The 12,276-nt window shown below is 30.8% G+C and overlaps 1 protein-coding gene across 1 annotated transcript in view; it reads left to right on the top strand.

Moving 5' to 3' along the window:
* LOC119688241 (protein dachsous) overlaps positions 1-12,276 on the top strand; it is a 154,234-nt gene that overhangs the window by 120,222 nt on the left and 21,736 nt on the right. Inside the window, exon 8 of the mRNA XM_038102921.1 lies at positions 4,377-4,879. Within this exon, the coding sequence (XP_037958849.1) occupies positions 4,377-4,879 (503 nt within the window). The remainder of the gene's footprint in view (positions 1-4,376; positions 4,880-12,276) is intronic.

Here is a 12,276-nt window from a genome sequence, read left to right as displayed (position 1 = left end):
GCCCATTCAATGTCAAAATATTAAACAGTAGCGACAAGTATTACATATACGTATACTCGCATTTCAATTTAATATGCAAATCGCATAAGATTGGCTTATCCTGAATCTTATTTTGAGCTTTAACGCATGCCCGCTTACGCTTCTCCGCTTAAACTAGTCCAGTCAGTATTTTGATATGTATGTAGAAAGACTTTATTTAGAGATTCTCCTACCGTACTCACACTTTACCCGACTACGTCATAATGCCGTCAATTAACCGTTTAATAGAGGAGCATTTAACGTTTTCACAATAAAGTATGAATTACGCTTAATTATTTTGTTCGGCATTATCTGACGTACATTGTGACCGAAAAGTTTCCGGAAATTTTAAATAAAACGCAAAATTCTTAATCTTCATCAATATTTATTTTATCTCCTTCAAAATATGCTCCATTAGAAGCGATACACAAATGCCAACGTTTTCTTCCAATCATCAAAACATTTTTTATAGGCGCTTTCCGGTATGGCTTTGAGTTCCCTCTGCGAATTCTGTTTTACGTCTTCTATGGATTCAAAACGCGTTCCTCTGAGTGGTAATTTGAGGTTGGGAAACAGGAAAAAGTCACACGGTGCAAGATCAGGTGAATACGGTGGCTGTTCGATGGTATTTATTGAATGTTTGGCCTTAAAATCGTTGATAATGTTGAACAAATTGAGGTGAATCGGAACAAGCCGGGCGTTGACACGTCGCATACACAAATTGTCCACCAAAATCAAACGAGCCATCTCACGACCGATGCCTAGCTCTCGTGCTATCTCTCTAACACTCACATGAGGATTTTTGAACACGATTTCCTTTGCCTTTTCAATGTTTTCGTCGGTGGTAGAGGTCGAAGGTCGTCCAGAACGCGGCATGTCTTCGACGGTCGTACGACAGTCCTGAAAGGCTTTGTACCACTCATAAACTTGAGTTTTCGATAAAACTGATTCCCCATAAGCCTTTTGTAGCATTCGCAACGATTCTGCACACGAAATTTCGTTCGAAAAACAAAATTTGATGCAAACTCTTTGTTCAATATTTTTTTCCATTGTTTTTTTCGCAACGCACTACTGAGGTGAACTGGTTTCAACAGCTGCCGTAAACGAACTGTCCGACAGATCGCGCTCATTTTTGGCATAGTAATTAAGGACAGTGCTGCCAAACTACATAAACTTAAAATATCGAAAAATATACAGCGCGCGAATTTTAAATGAGAATTTCCGAAAAATTTTCGGTCACAATGTATCATAAAGTCTCAGAAATATATAATGATTTCCCATATCTAAAAAGGTTTAAACCTTTTATGTGAGAAGTAATACCACACTGTTTAAAATTTTCGAATTATAGTTTAGTAAAACTTTATATTCGTTTTCATTTCACATTTTTTTTCAATATGTCTATTTTATTTATTGAATCTCTTTTATAAGAAGAATTTCTATAAATATTCAAATCTTAAAAAACTAAAGCAAACAAATTAACCGACAACTATAATTGGAGTTAATCGATAATAATTAAAGTTAATAGCTAGTAATTAAAGTATCATTAAAGCTTTGACGTGAAATAGCCCAGCAGCCAGTACTCCGGCTAGAAGAGTCCTATTTTACCAATTTCATTATTGATTACACAAAGCCCTTTATAGCTTTCTGAACAAAGTCCAGAACTAAATCTAGAGAAGAGCTCTTAATCTGTTATGGTGACAGAAATTTCATACGAAACAAGTTTCTGGAAACCTAGCCAGACACAAAGAATATGCATAGTAGTTTCTTCATCTTCGTGGATAATCTGTGTTTCGAATTAACAGATAATCAGGGCTTATAAAGGTGATATTTCAGAATATAATGACCTGTAATGAAACCCGTTATCAACCTTAAATAACATTTTGAGAATTTAAGGATATTTTTGTAGGAGTACAGTTTTATCAGTTTTATGCTTTGCTTTGTCCAGGAAAGACTTCCCAGTACTCCACCCATATAAGATTTTCCCTCTTTTAGTAACTAAAGTAAATTAAAGTTCAATTTAAGTTGATAATTTAATAAATATATGAAAGTAAAAAAAAAAATCAGTGCGTTGGTACGTCTTTTTTACGTGATCTTGAAGAAGGCCGAGCGTTGGTACGTCTTTCTACGTGATCTTGAAGAAGACCGGGTTACCAGTTCGGTTCGGATGAATTTCAAATTTTTGTTTGTACTTGCATTTGATTTTAATGAGTTCATCTTTGATGAGTGGTATTTTCAGATCTGAATGAATTTTAACGCTTCTTTTAACACTCCTATAATGTATTATCCTACATTGTATTGCCTGAGTAATCATTGTTGGAAAACAAATAAGTAACCCAAGGCTCAAGTCTTTTCAGAATTTCAATCAAATAGTATTGGAGTAAAATTGTGGAACGGTGTCGACAAGCAGTATGATTGTATATATATGTTTTTATATGTTCAATATCGGGGAACTATTAAATTATTTAATTATGATCCTTATCTAAAGTCGCCATATATTAACTACAAGTCAATCTGAAATTTTAAATTTCTAATCACTAGGTCTAACCCATAAGGACTATTTTGTAAAGTTGAAAGTGAGTATAAATTCTCTTTCGAGTATTTTAAAGAAAAATATGTTAATATACAACATTTGGATCAGGTTTTGATATACAACATTTGGATCAGGTTTTGATATACAACACTAGTGTTCAGAACCTTAAGCAACGAGGAAAATGGCTTAGATACATTTACTAGCAACTTGTTATGCTGTTCTAATACTATTAGGTGTTATCAAGATCGTGATATAAACGTTTTTGGCTGGCCATACAGTTATTTTTAGTGTTGACAAATACCCATCATCATATGTTATTTGGTTTAATAAGTTCATGTACTATATAATTGTTGGACTACAAGTGTCAGGCTTTTCAAATAATTAAAAATAAAGTTTTATAGTTGTGATATATTACTATTTAAAAACTCTTTTATTTTAATATAATAGCTTCCTTTTGTTACAATTGACCTTAAAAATTGTATTAAAATAACTTCAATTTTATTGATAATATTAAAATTTAGGTTTATACTTCTATTTGATCACCTGCAAATTAAATACAAACATTAATCTCTTATTTATTTCGAATAATTATTTGATTTTTTATTTAAACACAACATTTTTAATATAGTGTCTTTTTAACAGCAGCGAATTGCTATTTGGACAGCCAAAAATTCAATTAAAACTAATAAAATTTTGTTGTTTCAATTCACTACTCTTCAAAAACTTTTCTATTAAAAATGAAGAATAATTTATTAAATAAGGTAATAAAAATAAATAAGTTAAATAATGGGATTAATAAGATAAAAAATAATAAAAGAATGAAGAATAATTTTAATTAATAAATTTAAATTAATTAATCTTTAATTAGTTTTATTGTATAAATTATTAAAACAATAAATTAAACAAACAAAAAGTAACTAGTTATTAAGTAACTAACAAAGCAATTTACATGTAAGCCGTGTGCGAGAAGGGATTGTACACTACGACCTAAAAGATCTATTGTGCCCCTTACTCGGGTTAGAGGGTTTCTCCAAGTCCAATTTCATTAATGAAAGAATGTATAGAGCTTACCTTTCCATGTCTTGAATACTTACGATCCTTGAAATATCCTCCAAAGTGTTTCTTCCGCTTTTGTATCAGTGCCGGGCACTCCTAAAGCACATGACACACAATTTGTCTCTCTTCTCTACAGTATCTGCAGTCTGAGTTTGATTGAGTTTCATTGAATTTGATTGAAATTGAGGTAAAATAAATTAAAATTTCCTAGAGATTTTTTGCACTGCACTTATGTAAATATTTATTTATTTATTTATTTTAAGTTAAAACTTTTCAAATTTATTTATTTATTTCCTAAACATTTTATAAAATTTTTACAATGATAACATCTAATTTTAATCTAATTTCCTCTATTCGAAATTCTGGTAAATACCAACATTCGCTGCCATACCGACATAATTTACTATTTCCTTTAATTTAACATCAATTTACTCGAACTCGCACACGGCCTTAATTAGATTTAGACGGTTTCACGCAACATTAAATAAATTAAATTAATTTTAATAATAATTAAAAATTTTAATTTATAATTACAATATAATTATAATTATAATAATAAATACATTATAATTATAATTATTATTATAATTACAATATAATTACATTTATAATTTATATTATTTTATTAATATTATTATAAAATACATCTATAATATTTTTACCATTACTTTTTATTGTTTTATTTATTTATTTTAATTTTTATTGTTTTATTTATTTATTTATTTTTACTTTTCAATAATAAAAAAATAATATGAACTTCTGTTGCTTTTAGGTGAAATTATAACGCGTGAACCGCTTGATCGTGAAATGCGTGCACTGTATGATTTGGTAGCGGAGGCGCGAGATCAGGGCACACCCTATCGCAGTGCACGTGTATCGGTTAAGGTGCATATAACTGACGTCAATGACAATGCACCGGACATAGTCGATCCGCAAGAGGATGTTGTTAGTGTACGCGAAGAACAGCCGCCTGGCACTGAAGTGGTGCGCATACGTGCTATCGATCGTGATAATGGTCAGAATGCATCGATCACTTATTCCATACTGAAGGGTCGTGATTCAGATGGTTTTGGACTATTTAGCATAGATGCCAATACGGGTGTAATTCGCACGCGGGTCGTGTTGGATCATGAGGAGCGCAGTATTTATCGTTTGGCTGTCGCGGCTACAGATGGTGGTAATCCACCAAAGCAGTCAATACGTTTGCTGCGTGTTGAAGTATTGGACTTAAATGACAATCGACCAACGTTCACTAGTTCGAGTTTGGTATTTCGGGTAAGTTAATATATGCAAGCACATACTTTAAGCAAGTAAATTCTGTACAACGAAAATAACACTATACCGTGTTATACTGTGTTATATACTGTGGCTACACAATGACAAATAATAGAACTTATAGAATGGAGTTTCACATAAAGACAAGACGGCTAACCGGAAAGAGATACATTTTTGCAGTGGCTGATTAATGCTGCCAAATTCATTTCTAGGAATTTATTTATTTTGTTCAAGATTGAAATATTTTCTCTCCTTCTTAGATTTTTTTTTTTCCTTTTATTTTTTGTTGGTTTGTTTCTTTTTTTTTTTTATTAGTATTTTAGTATTTCACGCTTATAACAAGTTTTCATTTCGACGACTTTTACGAAAACAATTTTGTTTTTGTTGTGCTGGAGTTTTGGTTTGGTTTTTTCCCATTTGATTTTAAAAAGATACTTTTAAGGAAATTCGTGATCTTTGAGTTTATTTTTGTGGAACTCTCATTCCGTATTTGTATATCTTGTCTTATAATAGGTTTTCTTTCTGCAGTTGTTTTTCGGTGTTGTTGGTAATGTTGGTGTTGTTCTAGCAACAGCAGCTGACAATGAGCGGCATTTGTTAAGTAGCTTCTTTGTGTAACAGACGATGATTTGTAGCATCACGTGACAAAAGCTTAAACCACGACTTGTTATGAAATTCAAAAAAAAAAAAAATAATAATAATAAAACTTTAAATAATTTTCAAAAAAAAAAAACCAAGATATGTAAAAGCATATATTTAAATATTTGATTAAAATTTATTTTAAAATCATTTTTTGTTTTTTATTCCAACTATACTCTTTTGCCTTTGAGAATTGTTGCACAAAAACAATTTGGTTAAGTCGTCTTTACTCGTGCTGACTTGGCATGCATTCTTGCATATAATTTAAAGCCAAAGTGCTAAAACATAAATTTTATCACAAAAAAATCTGTTGCACATATGTATCTTTATATCTTCTGCGAATGCATGCGGGCACATACCCACATACCCACTCATATACATAAAGTCGTAATTATCCTTATGAGCTTTTCGTTTCTTTGGCACTCAGTTAAGAAGAAGACTAAGACTGACGATGATTCTGATTCTGATTCTGAGCTTGATTCCTTTTATTGTTGGCTTTGTTGTCACTAAATTTTCAATCATTTGAACCGTTTTGTGGCTGTCAGAAAACATTCTCAACATTTTCATCACGTTCCAAATGTACGTGTTTTGCATATTCAGTTATGCAGTTTATCTGCAACGCAGAAACTCTGCAGCAACTGTGAATGTATCTGTTTGTCGTCCATGTAGCTGTGTAGCTGTGTAGCTGTGTATTTCCAACGATCCGCTGGAACCAAGTCGAGAGTAATACGCTTTGACATGCCAGTCAATTGCAATAAAAAAAGACAAGTCAGCGCAGAAAAAAATTGCTTTAAATCTCTTTTGGCCACAATTAAAATTGCCATTTCTTATATACTTTTTTTTTTTTTTTTTTTTTTTTTGTTTTGTTTTTGTTTGCTGTTGCTGCAATTTTATTGCGGCAACTGTTGCCAATTGTTGTTGTTTTGTTTTTGTTGTACTCGTTGCTGCCGTTGTTACTGCTGATGAAAGGCGGCTTTCTTTAAGATTTCAGTATTCTGATTTGCACAAAATTGCGTTGGTGGCTGTGTTCTTCTTTTTATTTAAATATTGTTAGCTCGTTAAAAATTGTTGTTTCATTTATTTAATTGATTTTTTTTTTTTTTTTTTTTTTTTTTTTGCTATACTTCAATTCCTGAATAAACACTCAAGTCCACTTATGCACTTTTCTTAGTTAAGCTTAAGAAATCTTTAGCTCGCAATTAAATCAATTGTCATTTTAGTCGATTGAAATTCGCAGAAGTGCTGTTATGATGCATACAGATGAACAATTCCAAATACAATAAAATTTTGAAACAATTCTTTGAAACATTTTTCCCTATATTGCTGCTTACTGTTGACTTATTTTTAATCAAATGAAACAATTTTTGTGCTTCCGGGTACGCTCGGTCAGGCAGGAGGCCAATAAGGGCTTGAGAATTTGAAGAACTCCCCCCGAATTGAAGCGAAAAAGCATACTTATACATACGCATATTTCTTATTAATACCCGTATTTTTTTCTATTTATTCAGTATATTTTTAAAGTGATGTCAGTTTGTTTCAACCAGACCTATTGCTGGTTTTTACAACTCTGTAAGAAAAAATTACGACCAATGTATCATGACTATTTAATAAGTAAAAAATTATAAGAAGTAAATTTCTGGCTACGGACTTGGAGTATGGACTTTTTCAGCTACGCTATATTTCCATATATCTTACTCCTTGATATATAAAGGTTTAAAGTTATAAGTTTTTAATGTTGATTACAATTAAGTTTTGTATACTCCTATACAGTACTCCTATAAAATTAACTAAATAACTCATTGTTATATATCATGGAACATTTGTCATGAATCATCCAAGTGATCACAGACACTAATGAGTTAATAAACGCAAATTGAGTCTACTTTGGTTCTGTGTATCAACATGCAGGTTTACGATTCAAATTTGGCAGCTTTCATTAGTTTTGACACCTTATTCGAAATTCTAAAAAAATTTATAATTACTATACTATATAAAATTCTAAATTATAAATTAACTATTAACAATTTAAAACTTTATTAGTTCATAATTTGTATTTAGAAAAAATCTTTACCGACTTAGCAGTCCTCTAGCTTCCAAAAACATTTTAATACTATGTTTCCACTGATCCCCCGATTAGACAGTCTTGCTCAATAACGCCGTTAATGAGAATAATTTACCATACAAAGAGCTTTCACATAAATTAGTTTATTATATATAAAACAACTGATTTTTTTTTGGAATAAATGCTAATTATACCCTTGAAATACTAAGACAAGAGAAGGGTTAATCTGTTTGGAATATAGGTATTATTTCATTTTTATAAAGCAGAGAATTTTTGTTTTTAATAACCTTTCCGCAAAGTTTGTCCCAGTAATCAGATTTACATTTTGTTTGATGTTATCAGGTTTTTATAATTATTTTATATTCTAATCATTATACAGAAAATGGAGCTTATCATCTGCGTCATAAGGACCCTTCCCCATTGAACATATTTAAAATGTTTGAAACTTACTCATTTAGGAAGCTAGGTGTGACCCGCATGACTATTTATTAAATATTTATTAACAGTTTCCACTTTAACACTATTTGTCTATGTATTCTCCAGAAAGTGAACATATAACCTAAAAATGCCAGGGTTATTAGAGTCTATATTATTATAAACAGTAAAAATGTGTACTCTAAACTAATACAAACTGTTATTTTCAATAGATAAATACTTTTTGTATTATTTTTAATTAATTCGTGTAGTTGTTTCGGGTATTGCCAAATAACCATCGTCAATAATGATCTTGGAACTATCGGTGGTCTTATATTTAATTATTCGTGAATAATTTTTTGAGACTGCAAGTTCATCATATAATTTGTTGAATAATGAAGGAAAAAGTGTATACATGTGTAATGAATTAATTTATTAATAAAACTTACTATATTAATTCAATTTATTTTTCGTTATAAGCTTTTAATTTTTGCAATATAATCTTTCTTATTTTATTGATTTTAAAAATAATAAAATTTTTCTTTCACTTTTTTTTGTGAAACATCACAAACTCTTCTCGAATCTGTGCCATTTAACTTTCAGGCAGCTCAATAGTGTGGAAGTCAGAGACTTATAATTTGAATACCGTTTAAGCTCCGTAAAATATGCCTTCCTTAGCAGCTCTTGGAATGCAATGCCACACAAACGAGACAGAATAAATAATTTTCATTTAGGCATGTCAGCGAGAACAGTTATAGGATTATAATAATATATTTTATAACTCAAAACGATATGAAATAAGCATTTAAGCATGTGTTTTTTTTCAGAATTTCAGAATTGTTTGTTTTCATTTCATTCGATTTTGTTTCTTTGCTTTTTCCTGGCATGGGATTTGGATACAAACGCATAATTACTGTGCATTTCTCAGAAAGATCAGTTTGAATGGTTAATATGAATACATCCAACCACAAAAAGAAACGAATTGAAGGAACTTCATTTGTATCCGTAAATATTTATGTGATATATGCACATATTTAACGCAGGACGAAACAAGTCTTATAGCCCAGTAGTAAGAGCAGAAGCCACTATGTCTAAATAACAGATGGCTAATATATTAAATATTAAAAAAAAAATAAAAACATATATGTAGAATATATTAAGATTTTAATTTTACATATATTTTACGTCTACATATATTGTACATATGAAGACATAAGGCGATTAATACCCTGGAGCTTATAAAAATGAGCCCTTAACACTTAAAACCATTTATCACTTTTTATCTACCTCGTGTTCTACTCGATGGTTAAGCCATGCCTTAACTAGTACATTTTAACTGCTTTAATACTACAGATTAATTACACTTTTTTAATTAATAACCTCTTATTAGTTTAGGTAATTGTTGCTAAGAACAAAGACATTGTCATCTGAACTTCTATATAATTTCTTTTTCGTCCTAGTTTCTTGCAAGTTTGTTTTATCTAAAACACTCTGGGGGATGCCCTAGTGTTTGATTCTCCATTTTTTAAATGCATTTTCGGGAATGCATATTTTCTGGAAGTAATTTGATTTGACTTATATTGTATTACCCATTACCATTTGACGTTACCGATTATACTGCCGTACCCATAGTCGTTAATTTATGGGTACGTACGTCAAGTGCTTAACAGGCATTTGTTCCGTAGACGATGCAAGAAGCCGTACTATCTTCTATAGAGAGAATATTTGTGATAAAAATTCTATCAATCGGTTGAGAGTATTGAAGTATAGTATCAGTATTGAAATTTAAAAATTAAAAATAAAAAAACTAAACAGCAAATTCGAACAAAACTTCAAGTTCGAACACACAAGTCAAGTGCGGCTTTGGGTCAATTGACTAATGAATATTGACTCTGAGCTTCAAATTTGGCAGGGTACGAGTTCAACCCTTGGTAATTACAGTCTCAAAAAATTATTTACTAATAATTTAGTATAGGAAATAATTCCAAGAACACTGCTGATTAATATTTAACAATACTCGAAACGGACACTGCTGACTAATATTTAACAATACTCGAAACGGCTATATGATCAGCCTAAAATTCAATTTATTAAAGTAATAAAACTATTTCTCATCACTTTTGGCCCATGCTGTCAGTGGCGGAGTAACACCAACTCTGGACTTCGGCAACATCAGAATTGCGAGGCCCCTTTTATTACCCACGTATAAAATTAAATAAGTTACATTCACTAATACAACGAAGGATGTATGGAAGATTTATTGCTAATCAAATTAAAATAAATAAATTTTCCTACTTTTAGCCTCACTCAACTTTTATTTAAATTATATTATAATTTGCACCAGATACTATTTTCGATACAGTTTATAGACTTGCCAATGGAGATAGTCTCTTTTAGATCATCATACTTCTCAAATATGTCTTAATCAATTTTAAGTTTGAGGAGCTTCTTTCCGCACACGCTGTACTGACTGAAACTGAACATGATTCTGGTTACTATATAAACATTCGGATATACTTCGGATATGATTAATGCCATATATGAAACCAAATTGTTCAATACATTTATTAAGTACTTTGAATCCACAGTCGGTAACTTTTTGCAAGGCCCCTGCATGCTGTATCATCTGCTTTAATAGAATTATACTTTATTGTTTGTTTTACGGTTTTAAAGGGTTTCCACAATAAGTAATCTGTACGCTTATCATAGGAAGGGCTTCTAAAATTTTGTTGTGTCTTATCGTTTTTAACATTATTAATAAATTAATAAGTGATCGAGTTTGTTGCCATTTTTTTTTATACTATTTCCTTTTTTTCCCATATAAGTTTATCAATTTCTTTTAGAAGGGTTCGTCTAACCTGATGTTAAGAGAACTGAGAAGTATTCATCAATGCTGATTTCTAAATCAGCTGTGTAAATAGAAGACCTTCATCATCTACTCTAGTCGCAGAGTTTAGATCTGAGTTAAGATTAAGAGTGTTTTCAAGGTGTAGCGTGAAGTAATTCCAGTTAGTAGATCTATTTATTAAGTAGGGCTTTGGCTGAATTATGATTGCACTCTCATTAATAGAGAGGTGCAGAAATGAATAATCTGAGGAGAGTTAGTATTCATTTTCTATGTTTAAAAATTTTATCGGTATCAATCAGATTCGGTTTTTTCGGTAGGTCAGTTGGCCAATATGTTGGATTTTTAGTTGATAAGACATTGCATGCTGTAGCTTGTATGGCTTTTAACAGTTCTTCCAATAGATATGAGACCAAAATATAAATTCAAATATAGATTGTTCTGTCTAGAAGACGTCTAAGCTACGACTAAGCCAAAGGTATATTTTCACTCCTTTAATGTATACAGAGTTATTCAATTATTTCCAAAATAAAAGAAGTGCTCAATTTTGACTTATTCGCACCCAATCTATTTTGATTGGGCGCGTTAGTTTATCATTAATTCTTTACGTTTTCTGATTCTAACATATATGTATATATATATATATTTCACTTTTGAAGACTTTTGTTGTTTCATGAGGCTGTTGTATTTTTCTGCTGGCATACATAATTTGCATACGGTTCAGTGTGTTGTGTATATATGTATTTTACCTTTCTATTACAAAGTAGAAGAGTAACAAACGTTTCGTCCTTAGAACCTTTGCGAAGATATTTTTATAGCGACATTTCTTATTTTGCTCTGCTGACATTTTGCATAATTTGTTTAGTTCCCGCTTCTATATACGAGTATCTGAGCTGAGTTCTTTCGATGTGTGTTTCTGAAAGCGAAGTACGAATCGTTTGGCAGCTCAATACGGCATTCATTTCATATGTTATGATAATTTTTAATGAACACTAAAAAATATAAAAAACATCACCAACAAAATGTAAAGGAAATATAGTAGTAGTAGGTATATGAAGCAGTTTGTAGTCTTCTGAAACAATATCAGTACAAACTCCGACAGCAATAACAAAACCCAGAAGAAAACCGAAAAAATAACAACAAAGTTGGTGAAATACAAGATAGCGAGTAAGAAAAAAATTTTCTGACTACATAAAAACATTTTTCAAAAATTATGACCAAGAAAAAATTACAAAAATCTTCTTACAAGTAAGAGACCTCAAGAATAGAATGGCTCGTTGCATAAATCTTTTTGCTGTGACTTTTGTGTCTCCATTTTGAGTTTGAAAAATACATGCGAATTTTTTCTCAACTTAATTTTTAAGACTTACTTTTTCTTACAATTTTTTTTTTGAATATTATATCTTTTATAAGAGAATATAAATCAGCAATAAATAA

This window comes from Teleopsis dalmanni, chromosome X (genome assembly GCF_002237135.1).
Source record: "Teleopsis dalmanni isolate 2A chromosome X, ASM223713v2, whole genome shotgun sequence".
Lineage (NCBI taxonomy): Eukaryota > Metazoa > Arthropoda > Insecta > Diptera > Diopsidae > Teleopsis > Teleopsis dalmanni.
Note: the sequence above shows the minus strand (reverse complement) of the source record. Positions and strands in the feature narration are given on the sequence as shown.